Source organism: Sipha flava, unplaced genomic scaffold (genome assembly GCF_003268045.1).
Source record: "Sipha flava isolate LNK unplaced genomic scaffold, YSA_version1 64_pilon_pilon, whole genome shotgun sequence".
In the NCBI taxonomy this organism is placed as follows: domain Eukaryota; kingdom Metazoa; phylum Arthropoda; class Insecta; order Hemiptera; family Aphididae; genus Sipha; species Sipha flava.
The window spans coordinates 177,615-200,126 of NW_020273604.1; the positions used below are offsets into that span (position 1 = coordinate 177,615).

Consider the following 22,512-nt stretch of genomic DNA (forward strand, 5'->3'; position numbering starts at 1 on the left):
CGGTGATTCCGATATCGTCGTAGTTATTGCGGTGACTGTGGGGGCTGCAGCCGTTCCCCCTCCCCCAAAATAAGAGAATGGATTGTTATGAAAAAAACAACAGTTATTACAGTACAGTTGTATTTTACCATTACCATTAAAAAATTAATATTGATAAAACTGTTTTGAAAAAATGTATTATGATTAAAGTATGATGTGTCTTTGAACGACTTTTTTGATAAACGATAATATTTAATGATTGTTTGAATTTAGGCATGGGTGTACACCCTCGCGGGAATACAACTGAAAACGCGCCTGACCCGTGATGCTGATATCTTGAGTTCCGAGTCTCCCTTCCCCTATTCTAATCGTCGAACGTTATATAACTAGAAGATAGACTAACAAATGTAGAATAGTGTAGAACAGACACACACAAGACATGCAACAACGAATATTTATTTTATTATGATAACCAAAGATTTTTTGTAAACAAATAGAAATCAAAACGATTTTTTATCAAAAAAGATGTGCAATTTGTGACGGGGCTCATGTGTTCGAGTCTTTTAGAACAATGTTTTTCAACTGCTTTTACCCACCGAACCTTTGCGGGACTTGAATATTTTTGCGGCACCCCCTATTTTTTAAAATAAGATTAATGAATACCAAATTTTAAATATCTCGGGCCACGGCCAAAACAATTATTATACAACAAATATTTTATAATAAGACACAGCATCGTCCCAAAGAGGAGAGGGTTAGTTCTCGTTCATAGTTCGAATCCTTGTTCATATCGAAAATGTTATTTATTTTTTCCCTAATTTATAACGGAACCCTTATCGCTGGCTTACGGAACTTACAGATTCTGCGGAATACCAGTTGAGAAACATTCTTCTAGAATCTAGACCGCCGTGTACGTGTATAGTAATTTTTAAAAAAAATTTCTGCTTTCGATCGCAATAAACTTTACCGTTTGCTTGAATGACCCATTTAATTGTATAACGTTTACATCGGTAATCATCCACATCTGTTGCGGCGCTGCTTATGCACACGTATATTTCTGAGATTAAAATCCCCCGTGGTGTCCAAAATCGTTAAAATAAAGTGCAAAAAAATATAATAAAATAAACGATTGAATACTGAAGTCCATACTGAATATATATAGTACATATTATATTTATGTATACACACCGCACGAATTATATTATATACGGCGCAGAACACTTAATGCGAAACGTCTGAAAGGACACATTTTATGTGAAACTACGTTTTATTTTTTTATTATACATTAATAATATGCTTGCGCTACACCATTCGCCCCTCTTATCACCATTAGGAAATCCGTACATGGGTGTAAATATAAAAATGTACACTTATCTCATTGTTGGTTTTAAAAATACTTTATTGCTTACGCTTTATTCTAAATACTTATGAATTTATAATATTATTGTAGAATCCATCAATGATTCAAACGAGAAGCAGAGTGGGAGTTGAGTTCACTTCTACGAAATTCTAAGCTGCTTGTAAAAATGCATTGCAAACGTTTTCCTTGGACCCGACGTTTTAACAAGTTCTACACAGTGCCGGATCTAAGTCTCAGAAGTTCGGGATAAAAATACCAATTGGGGGCCCTTTAAAAATGTTTTTCTGTATATAAATATATATATATGCCCATAATTAGTTTAATTTAAAAGCAACAAGATAAAATTAAAAAAATGTTCTTAAAATAGTTTAGATGATTCGTACGTATATAAACATCAAATAATTACTTATATTATAGAGATGCGTATATTATGTTTTTGCAACTGTTACATTTTGAGTTTAAAAATAATTAACCTCAAGTTTTAAGAATAAAAATATTAGTACCTACAATATTGTGTATGGAACAAAAAAAGCAACGACTAACGAGTGTGTATTGCACAACTGTATATATCTATATATATTATATATTATATGTGTACATTCACCAATCTCTCGCATTGTAACGCAGTTTCTCGTTTGAATACCTATCACATATGCAACATGCATAATCCATTGCATTTATTATTTCGATGTATTATTTTTCAGGTATTACATGTCTTACTCACCAATATGCATGTATAAATTTGTATGTGTATATGAATAATATATAGATATAAACTTGCACAAAAATTGGTAGCGTGTATGAACTATTTAATATTTATTTATTTACAGAAACGTTATTTCGCTTGTCTTAATGCTGAAGATTCACTACGACGATTGTAAAAATACAAATGCAGTGTTCCTACTAATGTACTATATAAATGTCGTTTGAACGTTACACGAACGTGAAAATAACTATTCTGGAGAAACTATATTGTCCACGTATATTGTAGGTATTTATCAACTTCTTGTTTATAGCAAAGTAACTGCTGTTATTTAAAATACCTTATAATTACAATACATACTAAATATGTTTGAAAAACCACCTCCTTAAATACTTGGTTTGACCCTCCTCTTTTAAATATCCTCATAATTTCAAATATAAAAAATAATGGTAAACATTAAAAATGAAAATATTATATATTTTATTTAAAAAAAAACCGCGTAGAACAAAAGTCGCCAAAGCTGTTCTCGAAATAGGTATTTGCTATAATAAAGATTATTATTTTAAAGAACTTGGGCTTTATAATTTATATTATTTATATTTAAAAAATTTAAAATGGTCGATACTTGTGTTCATTGTGGTGGCACAGCATCAAAATATGTGCCATTGATTTTATTATGTATTATATTTTTTTTATATATATTATTATAAAATCAATGGAAGTACAGAGGTACTACAAACTTGGAAATATGTAAATAATAATTATGAAAAAAATTATTTAAATATATGAGAACTTGTATTTTTAATTTTTTTTTTTTAGATAAGGCTAGACTATAGAAAGTAGACTAGGTACTCTTTAATAAAGAAATATATAACATAACCTCCCTTAAAAAATATAACTCGATCACTGAGTCAAGTAAGTTTATGTTAAAATATTATAAAAACAAATAATTAGTAACACGTCAATATCGCGAAATCAAAAGTAAACCGAATGTTTAGAATCTTAATGTAATATGATTAGGGTCATAGCGGAGAGTAGTTGATTTACGTAAAGCAAGTAATAAATTACTATATAAAATCATTGTGTAAATAATGGTAATGATTTGTCATAATTTTCAAGTTTATAATAAGGTTATTTTTAACATTTTGCGTACTGTACGTTTTTTTTTTTTAGAAAATAAAAGCTGATTGGTAAATATTATACATATAAAAGTTCTACATAAAGTATACAACTACGTTTGTTGGAAAAAAAGGTCTTTGATCAATTAATTGATATACTTATTTTATGTTAGTATATAAATTTTCTTATAAGATGATTTATGATATATACCTATTGAAATCCGTCGGTCAGTTGATAAAAGTAAATAATAATGGTTTTTAATATTTATTCGTACTCTATAGATAGTAAACAACTAATATTTTACGTTATACACTAGAATACCAAATTATATATTCATATTGACTATTATAGTGTAAATTATTTTTTGAATAAGCATTCACATATAAACAAATATAATTTGCAGGATAGTACAGGCGAAAAGATCCTTTCAAGACAAAAGCCACATATTAACTACCAATAGTGTCAGATTGGAGTTAAGGAAAAAATTCCTAAAAAATTATATATGGAGTGCAAGCAGGGGCGTATATAGACTTACTTTTAGGGGGTAAATCAAATTTTTTCTTTAATTCAGGATCCACTTAGGATCGACTTTTGTGTAGTTCTTTTTTAACACCTGTGTTTTGAAAGTTACGCTTGTGTTTTATTTGATTTTCACTAAGTATGGACCCGACAAAAAGCCCAATTCAGTATTCATAGCCACGCGTAATTTGATTTCGTTATAAAATAATCCACATTAAAAAAATTTGAAATGTGTATCTCAAATATAATCAATTCCTTAAATATGGAATCAGGGGAGGGGTGATCGCCCCTTCGCCCTTCCCCTAAAATACGCCAGTAAGTGTAGCACTTTTTGGATCCGAAACATGTACAGTAAAATCAATGGAAAAAAATAGGTTAGAAGCCTTTGAGATGTAGTGCTTCAGGAAAATACTTAAAATATTATGGACCGAGAAGGTAACGAATAAAGAAGTATAAGATAAAATAAAGAAACAATGAAAAATATGGAAAAGTATCAAATTAAAAAGAGGCAAGATGATAGGACACATATGTTATAAAGGCATGAAAGTTTAATAAAGAAAATAATTAATGGAGATGTTAAAGGTCACATTGCAAGAGGAAGACCAAGGGCGGAATACATGACACAGATAACGCAGGATACGAATAAGAGAAATTTCAAAAACCTGAAAGAATCGTGCTACGATAAAGAAGCATGGAAAGCTGCAACAAACACATCTACGAATGTATAATAAAAAAATAAATGCGTTCACATAATCATGACTAATATTATACTAAGCATAGTTAGTCAGGCAATCTGTTATCATCAAAATTGAATTACAAATTACTACACTAAGTTTTTTTGTATAGATATAATATAAAATAATAATATTTATCATTTTTTATAATAATAATAATAATAAAGTAACCACGATTATAACTAAAAACTGAAAAAAATTTAAGAAAATAAATCACTAGTAATTTTTTTTACTAATTTCACATGTGAGGACTAATGTTAATTCCTCTTTACCACAAAAAATGGAAAATATATACTTATTTTTTATTAGTGGATTTATGTTCATTTCAAACAAGTAACCTAATTGTACTTTCATGTTTATATACTACAACATACAATTCGTTGATATATGTAATCTTACTATAAACTCATAGAAAATAGAAGTCAAAATACTCCGACCTTTTTTTGCACTAAGTGATAGATCAAGTGGTTTTTTTTTTAATCGAAACGTTTATCTTTTAATATAAATAATTTTCTCTGTTAATTATACTTCAATTATATTAAACAAGTGAATGAAGAAAACAATCATATATTAATGAAAATAATTTCATAAAAGGACCGACGGTCTTTACATTACGCTCTTTAACCTTTAAAATGCACACGATTAAAAAGAAAAAGTGTTATCATTAAACACAGTTTTCTCTATAGGGGGTCACATACTGTGGGGCGGATAGGTATGTGGTGGATATTTTTTCTATTTTAGACATAATAAATAATTACCGAGTAATCAGCTTAATCATTCGTATGATTTTACGAAACGAATTTAACTTTTAAAGTAGAAAAATATTATAATTTTGGTCACGCTCAGGGACGCCCGAAGGGGGGTAGTTGGAGCCATTGCCCCCCAGCGATTTTTTATGTTATTTACAAAATGAGAAATTTCTTTCTATAAAGCCGTTTAGGTTAGCCAGATTCGATTCATATCGGATACTCAATGATACCTCTCCTCCTGTTACATTTCTGCGAGCGTCCCTGGTCACGTTTATTACACTTAGCACTAATAAGCAGTATTAAGACCTTTTAAATTAATAAATAATGAAAATAATATTTTATGCTTACGAGTTTTTTTTCTATCAGATTCAAAACTTTGCAGTTTCTTTAACAACTTGCAAATTTTTGTATGCTTAGCGTTTGTGAAATTATATTTGAACAGTTGGAACTGAAAAATATTAATTCAAAACACTCGATACGGATAAGGTAAACTACGTTCAATGTCAGAAATGACAAATTAAACATCAACACCTCTTACAAATACATATAAAAGATAAACAGTAACAATTCATTTGCCGGTAACCGGGCAACAGCTATACAGTTACTCATATAGTATTCTAGTGTATCAGTTACATATAAGCCAACTCTTAAATTTTCAAAAGTGATTACCTCTAGTTATTTATACTTCGTATTTATAACTAAAAAATTAAAAAAAAAATTTAAACGTTATCCCATAGATACCGAGGAGGTGGTGATGGTAGCAGCCTATAACCTATAGCCTATATATATATATATATATATTATTAACCAAATTTTACTCAATATCTTCCTGTTGTTGGCTATGAACCAGAAAAGAAATGAAGACGTTTTGTTTTGCAGCAATCTTTAATTTATAAAAAAACAAAGTGTAGTACAAAACTACATTCTTCAACACAACATTTTTTGTATTTATAATGAGCGTACTGCTGTTATATTAACTTAACAATGAAAACACGATTTTTTTCCATAAATTATTTAACATTAACAGTTCAAACTTTTCAAGAATATTTTTTTATAACATTGTTGGAATTTGGACTCTAAATTTATTCTTGTTTATATTGGTTATTTATATTCTATCGGGTCCACTAAAAAAATACTCTCTATCCTAGATGAATATTCTAAGAATTTAAGTATATTTCAAGGAAAACAGCTTTCTAGACTAATCTACTAGTGAATACATATATTAGTTTACCATAGATGATACATTATGATATATGAATATTAATATAAAAGTTAACATATTACATAATTTAAAACTCAATTTTTAGTGTTATAATAGGTCACATTAAACATATTTTATCAGTTTACAGATAGTGAATTCTCAAAAAATTACCATTTATAGAATTATTGTTTTACTTCAATAAACAGTATTTTAAATTGTTATAAGATTTCTGCAGCTGCAGTCATAATTGTTGGCTATCACATTTTAGGTGCAATAAGCCAAATAATTAAATACTCAAGTGATACACTCCAAGTACGTGACACAGATATAGTCAGTCACAGGCGCGTAGTTAGTTATTTCAAAAGGGGTTTGTTAATCAAAATGATACACACACAACAAAATGAATACTTTACGTATACCTACTTAATTTTACAAGAATACAATCACATAAGCACATTACATATGAATATCTATTCATGTGTAAGTACTATTGTATGGAAAAGTATTTAAATATTTTATTAAAATTTCAAATGTACATTTTTGTCATATGTACCTATTTTAAATCGCGCATATGACATAAAACCACAACTTTGGTTTATGAGACAAAACGATGTAATGAGAAGCAGAATCCCAGCTTAATTCTGGCAAAACGAAAAACTTTGACAACTGCAGTTCCAAAAATGTTAATGAGAAATACTTTTTAGTTTGTACATTACTTATTATGTGGAAAATAGATAAACATTAGGGGGCTAAGTTCTACTATCACCCATCTTAATGCACTAATGCATTTGTTAGAACCCATAGTGAAATTTCAAATTTAAGTAAATTTTATAAAATATTAACTTATAAAATAATATAAATTATAAGTAGGTGTCAGTGCCTTAAAAACTGAGTTGTTTGATTAGGGGGCCTCAAGGTTGCTATTCATACACGGAACTCGAGTAGTCTAGTTACGGAACTGGTAAGTACAAAAAAAAAATCCGATACAACATAATACAACATACATTACTTGTACATAGATACCACAACTGCAAATAATTCATGGAAATCGATTTTATTGTACAATTTATGGATACCGTATAAAAATTAGAAAACACTAAAATTGATGATATGCGGCATGAGTACATTTAAATTACTGCCGCAACACTGAATGCAAGATATAATCAAAACCAATTTAAAGGGCTTGAAATAGGTGTACAACTGAAAAATATTTAAGTATTATAGGAACTTCTATTGGTTTAATTTAAAAAAATTAAAGATATTTGAATTGGTTAACTATTTTACTTTGCGTCAGTCCGAGCACTTTTTTAATTTTGGCAAATTCTTGATGAAAATAAATATTTTACATTTTATAAATTAGTCAATTTTTAATGTTAAATGTAATAAAAAAATTAAATATATTCTCAGGCCAAAGCAAAATCGACTTGTTTACCAATTTAAACAGCTTTACATTTATTAAATTGAATAAGTAGTATCATAATTTTTGTCAAACGCTAAGGTTGTTTTGATAAAAAATTAATAATGAATGCTGGGGCCTTAAATACAGTTAAAAATATTTAATTACAAAAATTTTATAGCCAAATTCAAACTTCAGCAGTCACCACTTCCAAATTTGGAGACTAATATTATAGAATACTTAAAGGTCTTTAAGAACCTTTAATTTTTTTAAATTTACAGCCATTAAAAATGTTATTCAAACATTAAGAGCTCCTAGTTTAATTAATTTAAAAAAATATTCTTTAGTAAATGAATCATGTTTACATCAAATTAAGCTTTGTGACTAACATGAAAAATTAGAATTATATGTATACATTTTTTATAAAGTACATGTTTTTAAAATAAAAAAGTGGAATATTTCACTATTAAATAGTGAATTAAATATTTGTCATTCAAATATAATAATATAGGAATAAATTTGAATTAGTCACTTAAAACCCGGGATCAAATATACTAAAGAACTATTTTTTAACTGTAGATTGATAAAAGAAAATTGAAAAAAATAATAGAATAGAAATAATAGAACTGAATAGTTTTATTTATAAAAATCCATGAATTAAACAGATTCTTGGACTGGTGGTTCATAACCTTCAGGTCTATCTACTTGAACACCCGTTTCTTCATCAATAACTGTAGTTACACCTTCATCACTATGGAATTCCATCAGTTTACCAATATCCATACGTGGTTTCTTTAAAACTTTAACCTAAAATACAAAATAAATAAAGTAAAAATAAAGTATAATATTATAGATAAAAATCAACTGATAGGCAAATTTAAATACCTTGCGAATGAAGACATCGTGTAATGGATAAATATTCTGGCATTTCTTTTCAATTTCTTTAGCGATGGAGTCAGGTCGAAGCTTGTTCACTACTTCTTTCAAGTCAGATTTAACGATTTCTTCGGTGATAGTATCTACCATCTTCTTTCTGATAGCTCTTACCTAAATAAACAAATTACATATTATTTTAAAAATCAGAAATTATTAAATTTCAGAAAATCATAAAAATCATCAAATAAATTGTAGAAATGTTGGTTGAATTTATTTTTTTAAAACTATTACATTACATTTTATATTAAAATTGTTATAACATTCTTACTTGAGTATGTTGAGCGTAACATGTTTTTCTTGTAGATGATTGATCTTTGGATGTAAATCCAATACAGAATACACGTAATAAGTATCCATCAGTGGTTTTTACATCAACATTAGCTTCAATAAGAGTTTGCCATTTCTTAACCATTGAACGCAATTTGTCAGTGGTAAGGTCCATTCCGTGGAAATTTGTTAGAACATTTCTGCCCTTAACATCTTCAGCAATTAATTTGAATTTACGGAAACTCCTTTCAGCTCCATCATCTTCTTGCAAATCAGCAAGAGATACTTCAAAAACACGATGTTTTAAACCTTCCGATGCAATTTCTGAAGATAAAATAAAAATTATTATAATCAAAAGTTTTAGTGAGAATAGATACTGTATCCATGTTTATAATTTTACTGGTAAAAAGTTATAATCGTACCTAGATATGATATTGAGAATAGTACAAAAAGCTAATCAAAGACAGCTACAATATAAGGGTAGTAGAAAATGAAAACAAGAAAATATGTAAACCTACAACAACTGAAAGATAAACCAAATAAATATTAAAAATGTTAACAGGAAAAGACTGAGAATACCTCAGCAAAGATGGTACAATAGGAAAACATTTTAAGAGAATAGTACAACTTAAAATAGGGTGATGGGGTGGGGAGAGATGTGAAAGAATATATCAACTGGTAAGACACAAAAGAACCATTGGTATATACTATAATAAAATCAACAGCTTAAGTATTATATATACTCAAACACTAATGGTCAGAGGACTATTTAGAAATGAGATATTAATTTAAAAATATATGAACAGAAATGTTATAATAGTAGGATTTAAGCATATTTTTTAAGGTATAAATTCTAAGAAATGGTAGGTTTTAACCATATTTATAATGACTAATAATTAACTCAACATTCCAATATATAAGTAATATAATAAAGATGAAAAAACAATGAAATCAAAATTTGTAATAAGATCATTCCAGAAGCTTAATTAAATACTAAAGTACTACTATCAAATAAAACAAAGACATTTTGTTTTTGCTCATCTGAAAATTAGAAAACTAGCACTTGTTTTTAAGTATGTTATTAGCATTCCCTTTTTTTAACTTAATAGTTGATAAAGAAATAGCTATTATTCTAAACGGTCCATTAATAGATATGCTTAGTTTATTTATAATGGCAATTTAGAATTCACTAATAATATTAGGAAGAAAATAAAATAATGATTAAATAAAATTAACACTAGTAAAGAAAAGTGTTATTACTCACAATACACATCTTATGTACATTTATGTACACTAATTTTATTAAAAATGCAATGGATGATGGATGAAAACAATTATGGATTTAAAACTTAAAAATTGATACATAAAAAAATGAATAAAAATAAAAAGTGATTAAAACATATTCTTTTAATAAAATCGAGTTCTTTTTTGAAGTGTAATTACTTGATGCAACTTTTTTAAACAGTTTCATGCATCTAATTAACATACCTCGACGTTTTAGAGTAATTTTAAAATTACTACATTTTGAATACATACATACATATAAATATAGCCGAAAAAAAAAAATTGCATTTAATGTTCTACAACACTTACTCGTTCCCTGTGTACGATTGACGAGTGTTTTGCCGACATCGCGGTTTGTAAACATACATGGAGCACGGACATTGTACCAATCCTTGCGGGTGAACGGGTCGATACTTAACACATAAAGTTGAAAAGAGTTAAAATATAATACATACTTTTAACGTTCAGAAATAAATAAATTTCTTAATCAATCGCGTATGTGCGTAATCACACTACGGCCGATACGAAATGTTATGTACTTACATCTTCTTCTTTAATCCCTTCTTTCCACCTTTAGACAGACCTTTGTTTTTACCGACAGCCATAGTAATTTGGTTAAGCGATCCTGAAAAACCCGAATATCAACAAAATTATTTGAAAGAAATAGAATCAGAATACAGTACGGCGTTTCCAACGTGGTTTGAAAAAGGAAGATATCGTCACGCTCTCACTCAATGGCGAAAAGGAGTATTGCAGGACGTCATGCGCATGCGTAACAAGTTATAGGCCAAAGAAATTCTAAATATTTTGAGGTTACTTTATCGCTTATTTTATGAAAAAAGAGAGTATTTATTTTTGTTGATAAATTAATGATAAATTGAAGCGCCAAATAATGAAATTTGAAAATGAAATAAATAACAATAATAATATAATAAATAATATTAACATGAATAGTACTTTTTTAACAAATAAACGTTAGTCACCGACAAATATTTGTTTCCCATCCGATTCGGAAAAATTTGTCAATATTTATAAATATAGTAAACGAATATATATATATATATATATATTGACAAACCCAGTCAAATTTGATCAATGCACTTACAATACATTCATACTCCAGATCAATCGATAGTATCACGTTTCATATAAAATTCGCTTAAGATTCGAATTCAGTCATCATTGGTTTCACTTTCACTCAACGAGAGATGACCATTCTAAAAGAAGAAATTAATATCACATCACCTCTTGTCCCCTTTCAAACAAATAATTGTATTTTATAAAAAATTACTCTTGAAGTAATACTAGAGCGGATGCTTAAACTCCCAACATATCTCTTAATATATATCTCCAACAAAAACAGTACCTTTATCTTCAATAATAACTTACATTTTATTATGTTATTTATTAGTTCATAAAGATATTTGTTTATATATATATACCTATACATGTATAGTTATGTTAGAAGAGTTTACATTTAGATTATAATTATTTTACCATTAATTGTTAGAAAGGAGTTATAGTGATTTTTTTTTTTTATTTTTGAATGATCCCTGGGCCAGAAAGTGAAATGGTGATATTGTTTTTAGTTCTATTTTTTTTTTTTTAATTTTAATTTTAATGAGCCTTTGCTATAATATATATTAACTGATATATTTTACAGACATTTTTACTGATTGATCAAAGGGAAAATATGAGTTAAAATACAAAAACCAATCAAATTAATAGAATTTACTATTTTGAGTATTTTACTACATAATTAGTGCATTATATAATTAGAGGAATATTTTCGGAGGGGGCTGATCTCAAATCTCTCCCTCGAAAGAATAAAAGGTTCAAAAGTCATAAATGATTTGAAAATATCAATATATAATTAATTGAATGAAAGCAATCCTTCTAGGTTATTGCATTATTTTCTCATATCTAAATCATATTATGAATAGGTATTATATAATATTAGAGAGATGGCGTGACATATGTTTATCATTTGTTCTTAAAGACCATCAACTAAGAATTATGAATATTATAAAAAAAATAATATACAAATAATGTGCAATAGTTTTTTTAAAAATAAATATAATATTTATTTTCTCTTGTATATTATGTTTTTAATGATTAGATATTCTAGTAAACTAGTAGTTTTTGAACAATAACATTGGTACCTACCAGTATTATGTATAATAACTTAAGTAGAGTTTAATTATGTTACATTTTTTAACATTCCTTTGGTATAATAGTATAAAGTAAATTATTTATTTAAATAATTAATTATCATATTTATTTAGATATTAAGTATTGTATTTATTCAAACTTTTAAATTTAAAAAATCCGTCTCCCCTTTAAAAACTAAATTGTTTAGTTGTTATTGAAAAATGTAGGTATTATAATAAGGTGCACCAAGAATTTGATTTGCATACAGGTTTTAAGTATTCTAATTACGAACACTATCATGGTCCATCATGTTTACTAATGTAAATATGTATCGCCGTAAACAGTTTCGTCCAATGCCATAACTACCATAGGGCAAAGTGGGGTAATGCCCCGGAGCACAAAGGGCCTTGGAATCTTTGGACAATTCTGAGACTATAATTATTTCAAATAATTAAAAATGTTTATAATTTTAATTCCTAAATTATACATTATATGTCAGGGAAAATAGTGTATATAATGTTATAAAGAACAAGACGGAAAATAATAAGAGTAACTATAGAATATTGAGAATATTAATTATGGAATGTTAAGAATAGTAATTATTAAATATTAAAATTAAATAGTACGTGACAATTATTTATTAGAAATCAATTCTAGGATTATGATGGAGTATTTAAGTAGAATAATAATTTTTTATAGTTGATTTTCTTTTTACTTTGTATAATTATTAATTAGATATCCGTTAATTATTTTTATTTATCATTTCATAATAAGTATTCTTATTTGAAAGAGCTATGTAACGTATATATTTTGAATTTTTACGTTAAGATAATATTAGAGAGGGGCCCAATTATTTTTACTGCACAGGAGTTCTTTCCTACCTAGCTACGCCACTGTTTCCGTTTTTATCCTATGGACAGGAAGGGCACGTGCCCAAGGCCCCCCCCATTTAGCTGGGAGCACCAAATAATAGAAATTACAATTTTAATTTTGATGCAGTAACTTATTATTATGAATGTCAATAAAAAAAAAATAATTCTAAATTCTTGAAAAAAAAAAATCTTAGTTAAATGGTAATGTTAAAATATTAAATAAATTATAAATGCTTCATTGGCTGCAATTACATTAGGTATATTTTATACCATTATTTAAACAGGATTTTCTTTAAAATTAATAACCCATATTGCCTAGCCACACAAGTCATTATCATAAGCGTGCGCACGAGGTAGTCAGGGTGGTCACTCGACTACTTTGTAAACCTTCTCACCCTCGATAAAATATTTAATATTATCACAATAATAAATAACCATATTATGTTCAACCACTTCGAAACGCCCGTAAACGATAAATACATGTATAAGAATATTGGAAAAATATAGTTATTAAGTTAATCGAAATTACTCCATCCAAATTTGTTGTAATTAATGTTAATGTGTTGTATATGACTACCCTGCCAATAATGTCAGCACACGCTTATGGTTAAAAATTATATTTTGCTCAACTTATGATTTATTGACTACTTAAACATAACATCATAAATAACAATCTTTAAAGAGCATAGAACATTTTTAAGAAATAGGTCGAATATAAGTCATATTTAACGGAACAAAAACAATCAACATTTACAGTGCAACCAACTTATTTCATTATCATTTTCTATGTCACATTATCATTTGTTTTCGATTTTATAAATATGAGCATGGGAGTTGTGATTTTGTTGTTTGGTTCGTTTAGGGTATTGCACTATTGGGTTAATGCTGTCTTCCTGATGAATTGTGTACAACTTTGAAGTATTACTTAATCTCCCAAAATTTAACCGTTATTCCGTATTGAATACCTATTCCAATTTATAAATGATATATTGCTGCTTGAGTTACTATAATACGAACTGGACACATTAATCGGTATTCCAATTGTGTTACAAAAAAGGTGAGTAAGAATTAAATTTTTATGGTTTAGTCGCTAGATTGAATTTATTAACTAGTAGGGATTGTACCATTAAGAAATATACAAATACTTGTTCACTTATAATACTATATTTTTATTATTAGCCAGATTTGTTCAGTAAATATTTGTAAAATAACTTGAATAACCCTATTATGTCATAAATGCTATTGCCAATCACTAGATTATTAAATTAAATTATCGCTGTATGTATTTAAATCCTAGTACTAAAGTTTCTTATACAAACATACTAATCCTAACTAACTTTCAATAGTTTTCTTTATATTATACTTTCCACTTAATATACTGATAATGTAGTTACATTTTGAAACCAATCTGAATCAATTCCCAACTTCCAGTATTTAATAACATTTATTTTATATTTAGTGTATACTATCATCATCAACAATTGAATATATATGTATAATAAACAATTTAAATTAAAGATTATATGATGTAAATTAAAATAAAAAGCTTAGCAGATTTATCTAATGTTGGCTATTGTTTTCAAATTATTTATTTATTTTCATGTAATAAAAATATAGTATGTCCATATGTCAAATTATAATTTTATTAGTAATTTTTCATTATTTACTTATAGTTTAAGTTTATGAATAAATTATTCCATGTTATTTATATATAGATAAATCAAATGGGAATTGAGTTATAAAAAATATATAATTTCAGTTGAAATTAACTATTAATTTTTTTGTTCAACCAAATTAATATTTTTACTTTCATTCATAATTCGCTATTTAATAATTACAAATTTAACATTTTTGGAGTATAAATGTTTTACTATTTTTTAACTAATTATGCTATTATGGTGAAATCTGCAGTTGCTATAAATGTACTTTACTTAAATATGAAACACATGATACGCGTCATCACATTTTAATAAAACGTATTGTATTTTTTCTAATTTTTAAAATATTTTATATTTTTTTATACCTATACATATTAGGTATGTATTTTATTATATAAAAAAATATGGTATATTATTATATAATATATATATATATATATATATATATATTTTATTTATTATATTTATATTATTATTATTATATTTACATATTTTGATTTTGAAACTTAAATATCAATTATATAATGCATTTTAAAATTGTAATTCTGATGATTTTAGTTTAAAAGTATTGGAATATTCATCATGAGTAAGCGGAGGGCTGGTTCTGAATTGACCAGAGATAATTGGGATGAAGAAGAAGAAAAAGTTGAAACTGGTGTATTCAAAGTAGCAGATGAGACTGTGTTAAAGAATAGAGTTATGAAAAAAGCTAAAAGGACAATACAAAGAGATGAATCTGAAATAAAACCAATATTCTCTGGATTTTCTGGATTTAACAATATCAATAGCAATTCAAATTCAAAACAAGCATTTTCTTTTCTATCAAAATGCAATGAAATACCTAGTGAAAGTGGAAACCATCCATCAGCATCCACAATAAATTCAATGTCAGTATCAAGCAGTTTACAATTTTCAGATAATAATTATTCCAAAAGTTCAGCTCCAAATATTATTAATCCTGTTAAAGTGATGAAACTTAATGAAGCATTTGTTAAATTTGTTACTAATGCAGTACAACAAAATCCATACTGTGTGTTAACTCCAACATTAAAAGATTATGAAAAACAAATAAGCAAATTTGTTAATCTATTTGGCTGCAAGACAAACACTTCCGATTCTTCAATGGCTACAACTAAAAGTTTGTTTATTTATATATTTTGTAAAGTATGTATATTAGGTGATGAAAATTGGGGTTTATCTGCAAAAAGTAATGAAAAGTGTTGGGAATATATGTAATATGTGTATGCAGATATTATTATATTTAGTTCAAATGAATAATACCTTTTTGAATACAAAAATTAATTAAAATTTGATTTAATTTTAAAACTTTAAATTAATTCTGAATTAAATTTCAAATGTTTTAATATTATTAAAGTTTCCTTTATTAAATTTTACACTTATTTGAGATTTAAAAAAATCATAGCATTAAATATTCTCATTTGTATTAATATTGAAGGAGAACATTTTTTATGTAGTTGCTTCCGCTTCTTATAATCGAGATAAATGTTTTTTTTAAATATATTATTATTTTATAATTTTTTTTTCTTGATTACTTAAAAATAAAACTTAAATAATAATACCATATTGTTTAGTAATGGTTTATTTAAATTAAAGTTCTAAAGGAAAAAAATATGAAGACAATTTTAATTTCTAATGCAAATATTTTATAATATTATTGAGATTGTTAATATTTATTTATTATTATTTTAAAATATTGTAATTAAAATTTTCAGATTCTCCTCAAATATCATCATTTGAAAATACTGAAAAACGTGTTAAGGATTCTGATGAAGTAAAGAATAATTCTGTTAATGTTCAAAAAACTCCTACTAGTTTTACAAATCCAATTAGTAATACTTCTAACAATGGACTATTATTTAATTTTGGTAACAAAAGTCCAGTTACTGATGCCAATGAATCAAAAAAAAGTGATGTGAAACTTGATAATACCAATGAAAAACTTAAGGAAGAGAGTCTAGAACCTAAAACCCAAAATGTTTTATCAGAACCAATAAAAACCCCTACAACTGCTGGTGAATTTAAATTGAGCAATTTTAAATTTAATCATGAACAGTCATTTTCATCTACGCTCAATAACAAGTCTTCTGATTTTGTATTTGGTGATAAAAAAACTTCACCTTTAAGTAAAACGCCTGAAATGAAATTCAGTACACCTTCATTTAATTTTGGTACTAATGCAACATTTTCATTTAAACCTACGGAGCAACAAAATGATAACAAGCCTTTTTTTTCTTTTGGTTCAAATCCATCTAATACAAATTCTGTACCTGATTCAAGTAAAAATACTGAAATTCAAAAGCCAAAAGATGAAGAAGAAGATGAAGATCAACCACCTATTGTGAATTTCACACCTGTTAAGGAAAACGATGCAATTTTTGAGACTAAAAGTAAACTATATTGCTTGCAAAATGGTAAATACGAAGAACGTGGAGTGGGCCAGTTGTATTTGAAACCTATTGATGATAAAAAAATTCAATTGATCATGAGAAATGATAGTGCCTTGGGTACTATTATGGCTAATACATTACTTAATGAATCAGTTAATTTTACTAAGCGTAATGCAAAAAATGTTCAACTGATTTGTGTTCTTGATGCTACCAAAAGTACTAAACCACAAACTGTTCTATTCAAATTTAAAGATTCACAAATTGCTGATGCATTCGAAAATGAACTTTTAAAATTAAAAAAGTAAACAAAGTGAACCCTTGAAATCAATGAATTTTCCATAATTTATAACTAATTTTTTTTTTAAATTATTTCGTTGACCATGGTAGGAAAAATATATAATGTGTATAATTGTATTGTTCCAAAATATGTAGAAGTATCAATGTATTAATCTTCAATAAACAAACATGAAATTAAAACTTATACATTGTATTTATTAACCACCATGTAATGTTGATATAAAGGTTATGTTATCATTGTTCTTAATTTGGTATTTCACATTGCCTAAAAGTTCCCAATCTTGGTCATTGACTGCTACTATAATGCCAGGTCTTACAGTATTGCCTTTCAAAAACAAATCGCATTTCTCTTTTTCGACCAACAAATTGTCCTTGATCCAGATCAGGAGTAAGCCCAGGGTCCAGGGCTCATCTGTTTCTGGCAATACAACGTTGTGTTTCTTAACATTGTTGAATAAGATCTGAAGTCCGCTCGTAAACTCTGCAGTTATGTTCAGACTTTTGCTGCAGATATCCATTGTATATTATTTCTAAAATATCACATAAGATAGAAAAAAAACCAAGCAAAAGTAATCGTAGTATTAAATTTGAAACAATATAACAAATAAAAAATCAATTTTTCAAATACTTCAGTTAATATAAAAAAAATAATAAAACTAATTTCTTTAATATCTGTGCAGGAAAAAAATGTTAACTATGCGTGTTATGTGATTATACGTGTTTGTGATGTATATTGCCGTTTGGAAATTATGGATGATAAAGAATGGTTGAGAATCGTGTTCACGCGGTATTTAATGGTGATAACAGAACAATATACCAACAAAGTTGGTCATTTTTTATCAAAATTTGTATTTGAATTTTAAAGTTGACCATCGTCTTATTTGACCGTTTTGCTATTACTTAACATGTGAAAAATCATGGTAATTGTGTGCAACCGAATGTAAAATAATTCGTGGCAATTTATTAGAATTCTGTATTTATTTTATTTTGCATGTGACATTATTAAATCTGTATAAATTGTTAGTTTAAACAGAACAACAGACATGGGACCGATTCTTGTCGATCGCATTATAAGCATAAGTAGTGAAGATCAAGTCAGTATTTTTGCTTTTCAGTTTTAAATTCGATTTAACCATATTAAACTTTCCAAATAGGCTCATAAGGCAGAAAACATTCTACATAATTCGGATTCGCATCATACATGGCGTTGTAAAGCTGGAGAAAAACAAGCTACGGTAATTCTTCAATTGCTTAAATCATCAGTCATTAGTTCCATTGACGTGGGAAATGACAATTCTGCTTTCATTGAAATACTTGTTGGAAAATCTACTTCAGATGAATTTCAAGTAAATTTAGACATGAATAATTACTTTTGTTATATTATACTAATTTTATTAATTATATAGGTTCTATTGGTAACTTCTTCTTTGATGTCTTTGCACGAATGTAAAAACGGACTAAATGTAAACAAAGTTCGTTTTTTTAACTCTGATCAATTATCACCTGCTTGTAAGGAATCATGGGATAGAGTAAAAATTGTATGTACGCAACCTTATATTAAGCAAGCAAAGTTTGGCTTATCGTTCATAACATTTCATACTAAAGATGAACCTAAAAAAAAACCTATTGAACCAGAGTCTATTCAACTGGGAGCATTTACATTAAGAAATTATGATGATCCTGATGATTTAACATCTGTTGGTAGATTGTTTTCCAAACGACATGAAAATAGAGAAATGGTCAGAATGCCAGAATCACCGGTTAATCGTTTACTTGCACTTCATAAAAGAAACTTAAATGCTGAAAAACACAAAAATACAGATTATAAAACTAATATTAATTCACCTTCAACAAGTCAGAAGATTTCCAAAACTCCAAAAGATTCTTTAAAAACTAATAAAATTGAATTAGACGTTAAAAAAAAACCCTCAAGTACTTCACTAGCTATTCAAAAAAAAGGTATGGTCAATATTTTCACAATGCAAATTGTTGATTAGGTGTTGCAATAAAAATAAAAAAATTATTTTCATTATCACTTATGAAAGTATTTTTCATAAATGATAAATTAGTATATTAGAGTATATTTTTTTGACTTATGTGTTTAACAGAGCCATTAACCCATAAATATAAGGGTTAATAATTTTACTGACTTTTTTGTTATACAACAAAACAACTTTAAATTACATGTTCAAAAAATAAATAAATAAAATATGTATTTTTGTTAGATGATCTGCATTAAAAATACATATTTTATTTATATTACCATTACTAATATTGTTATTTCCAATCTACAATAATATTTTGTATATTACTAATATTAATAAAATAATTTTAATTACAAGAACTAACACCTAGTAAATTATCATCTATTAATTGTCCAAAAATTCAAATAAGTTTGTGGTTTACTGTGCTTACCTTGACAGTCCATGCTTATAGATGTAAATTATTGTAATCTAATTATAAATTTTGTATTATCTTTTATTTATTACTTCGTAAAATTTTCAAAATAATTTATTATTTAATTACATACCAAATAATTTAACTCATTCATTATTACTAAATTAAATTCTTAACAATTTAATCTTTGATTTCAAAAATTGATATTTTCATGAAAATGGTATATCATTGATGTTAACCAATTTATAATAATAAATTATTTGAATAACTTTTTGTTTATTAATTGTTTTATGTTATGTAAAAATATTAAAACTAAAAAACTCAATTCTATAATTAAGAGTAAAAATATTATGCTTGAGTTGTTACACAATTAACAATTAATATTAGTAATTATCTTACATAATTTTGAGCAATGTAGAAATTATAAACTTATTTATACATTTATTTTTATTTTTTAGTTGACAAAAGAAAAGAGTCTGATTTGTCAGGCTCAGAACCTGCCAAAAAGAAAATTAAGTTGAATAAAAATCCATTACCAAACACAAAACCATTTAGTAAATTATTTAACGATGTAGTATTTGCTATGAGTGGTTATGAAAATCCTTATAGAGGTATAATACGTTCAAAAGCTTTAGAAATGGGTGCAATTTATAAACATAATTGGGACCAGTCATGTACTCATTTAATGTAAGTAATAATGTTTTAATTATTTACTCTACAATAGCTCAATGTTTAGTAGTATAGTTTATATAATTTTTATTATAGGAAGATACTAAAATAATTCTTTTCAAATTTTATATATTAACTAATACAGCCCTAGATTACGATGCTTTAAAATAATTTATAAAAAAATGTATTTGTTAATGACGTAAACATTTAAAAATTTCTCATAATACTATTAAAGTTATAGATAGATTTTTAGAAAATGCAGTTTATAAGGCACTAAAAAAACAAAATTAAAAACAATACTCATACTAGATACTTGATATGAAAAATTATAAACATCACTTAAACTATTACTGTCAAATCTAGATATTACAATTACCAGCATAATTTATATCAATAAAGATTAAAGAAGTATTAGATTAAAATGTAATTCACCTATGAAAGATTATCGGTCTTATTCTTTTGTTATTTTCACTGAAATTATAATGGAATTATGCAAAAGTTAGGTGTAGAAAGCTTGACTTAAATCCGATTTTTAGTTGTTTTTCACAGAATTTTTTTTTTATGTTTTATAGATGTGCTTTTATTAAAACACCTAAGTATCAAGAAGCCAAAAAACAAGGAGCATATCGTATTACAACGAGTGATTGGATTGATAAATGCTATTCAAATAGATGTCGATTTCCATGGAGAAGGTATTATTAGTCACAAATGTGTTTCACTTCATTTATTTTATATACAATCAAAATTGTTATAGATTTGCTCTAGATAAACAGGAACAAAATAAACCTGAGAGTGAAGATGAAATCCATGAAATTGTTGAATCAGTTCCTGCTGAAAACTCCGATGATGAATGGAACAATATTCCTTCGAAGTAATTTAACATAATATTCTGAAAATTTTATTTACTAACTTTTGTGTTCTTATTTTTACTCAACATTAGGTCGCCAGAACCATCAACATCACAAACAAATATTTTAGAAACTCAAGAAAACAGTATTTTTGATGCGGATACTGATATTGATTCAGATTTAGATGTTCCTTCTGATATATTAACTGACAAAAGCAATGTACCATTACCTTTTCTAAATAATGTGTTTCATAATTATTCATTTTATTTATCTAGCAGTTTAAAACATTCACTTAAAAAAGAATGTTATCGCTATATAATAGCACTTGACGGGTAAATATATTATTTTTATTTTCAATCATCAATTACTTTTTTGTGGGTATCATGGGTATCATTTTTTTTTTTTTTTTTAGAAAATTGAGTTCAAGAGATAAATGTGATTATATTGTTTCATCTGATACAAAAGATTTAAAGGTAAACCATTATTTCCTTTGCATCTCATATTTTATACTTATTTTAATATATATTTTTAGTTGAAAAATACTGTTCCTCCACAGTGGATTTGGGACTGTTATGATGCAGAAAAAATTCTACCTCTGAAAAATAAATTTAATTAAGTTCTAACTTTTTAATATTAAACAGTTTTCAACATTTTATCTATTCTATTGTGTATTTTTAAAATATTACATAATACCTTTAAGGTAATTCAAAATAAATTGTTATGTAATGTATCATACATTTTACTCAATATTGTTCATTTATTATTCTCTAAGAATAATTAAAGTAATAAATGATAATAAAGCTGTTTTGCTTTGCTCTGAACATTTAAAAAAATATCCTACATAAGCAGTTATTTTTTTTATTTTCATTTTTTTGTATAACTATTTCAATTTTTCACCGACCTTTATTTAGAATTTTTTTTACTAAGTAGTTATTAATTTACTCATGATACATTAAAGTTTTCAA

The 22,512-nt window shown here is 26.5% G+C and overlaps 4 protein-coding genes and 1 long non-coding RNA gene across 6 annotated transcripts; 3 read left to right on the forward strand and 2 right to left on the reverse strand.

Moving 5' to 3' along the window:
• The first annotated feature begins 1,971 nt into the window (after positions 1-1,971).
• On the forward strand, positions 1,972-3,744 carry LOC112691577. Its single transcript, XR_003149319.1, has 3 exons — positions 1,972-2,043; positions 2,170-2,330; positions 3,565-3,744. It is a non-coding gene; the product is annotated as an uncharacterized LOC112691577 (long non-coding RNA).
• Positions 3,745-8,378: 4,634 nt separating this feature from the next.
• LOC112691579 (40S ribosomal protein S3a) lies at positions 8,379-11,025 on the reverse strand. Of its 2 annotated transcripts, XM_025565875.1 has the most exons (6): positions 10,931-11,025; positions 10,791-10,872; positions 10,557-10,660; positions 8,965-9,287; positions 8,646-8,807; positions 8,379-8,567 (listed from the first exon to the last, which is right to left on the reverse strand). In XM_025565875.1, the coding sequence occupies exons 2-6, from the start codon at positions 10,850-10,852 to the stop codon at positions 8,418-8,420; spliced, it is 801 nt and encodes a 266-aa protein (XP_025421660.1). In that variant the 5' UTR covers positions 10,853-10,872; positions 10,931-11,025; the 3' UTR covers positions 8,379-8,417. The 2 variants fall into 2 exon arrangements, with proteins under 2 accessions (XP_025421660.1, XP_025421659.1); XM_025565874.1 differs by having other exon boundaries at positions 10,791-10,989.
• Positions 11,026-14,076: 3,051 nt separating this feature from the next.
• On the forward strand, positions 14,077-17,692 carry LOC112691551 (nuclear pore complex protein Nup50). Its single transcript, XM_025565837.1, has 3 exons — positions 14,077-14,327; positions 15,487-16,066; positions 16,662-17,692. The coding sequence occupies exons 2-3, from the start codon at positions 15,511-15,513 to the stop codon at positions 17,639-17,641; spliced, it is 1,536 nt and encodes a 511-aa protein (XP_025421622.1). The 5' UTR covers positions 14,077-14,327; positions 15,487-15,510; the 3' UTR covers positions 17,642-17,692.
• A 115-nt stretch (positions 17,693-17,807) lies between these two features.
• On the reverse strand, positions 17,808-18,225 carry LOC112691552 (ubiquitin-related modifier 1). Its single transcript, XM_025565838.1, has one exon. It carries the CDS (start codon positions 18,149-18,151, stop codon positions 17,831-17,833), a length of 321 nt encoding a protein of 106 aa, XP_025421623.1. The 5' UTR covers positions 18,152-18,225; the 3' UTR covers positions 17,808-17,830.
• Positions 18,226-18,291: 66 nt separating this feature from the next.
• On the forward strand, positions 18,292-22,200 carry LOC112691553 (DNA repair protein XRCC1). Its single transcript, XM_025565839.1, has 9 exons — positions 18,292-18,727; positions 18,788-18,979; positions 19,040-19,592; positions 20,489-20,717; positions 21,272-21,391; positions 21,454-21,570; positions 21,640-21,879; positions 21,960-22,020; positions 22,080-22,200. The coding sequence occupies exons 1-9, from the start codon at positions 18,677-18,679 to the stop codon at positions 22,161-22,163; spliced, it is 1,647 nt and encodes a 548-aa protein (XP_025421624.1). The 5' UTR covers positions 18,292-18,676; the 3' UTR covers positions 22,164-22,200.
• The last annotated feature ends 312 nt before the right edge of the window (positions 22,201-22,512 follow it).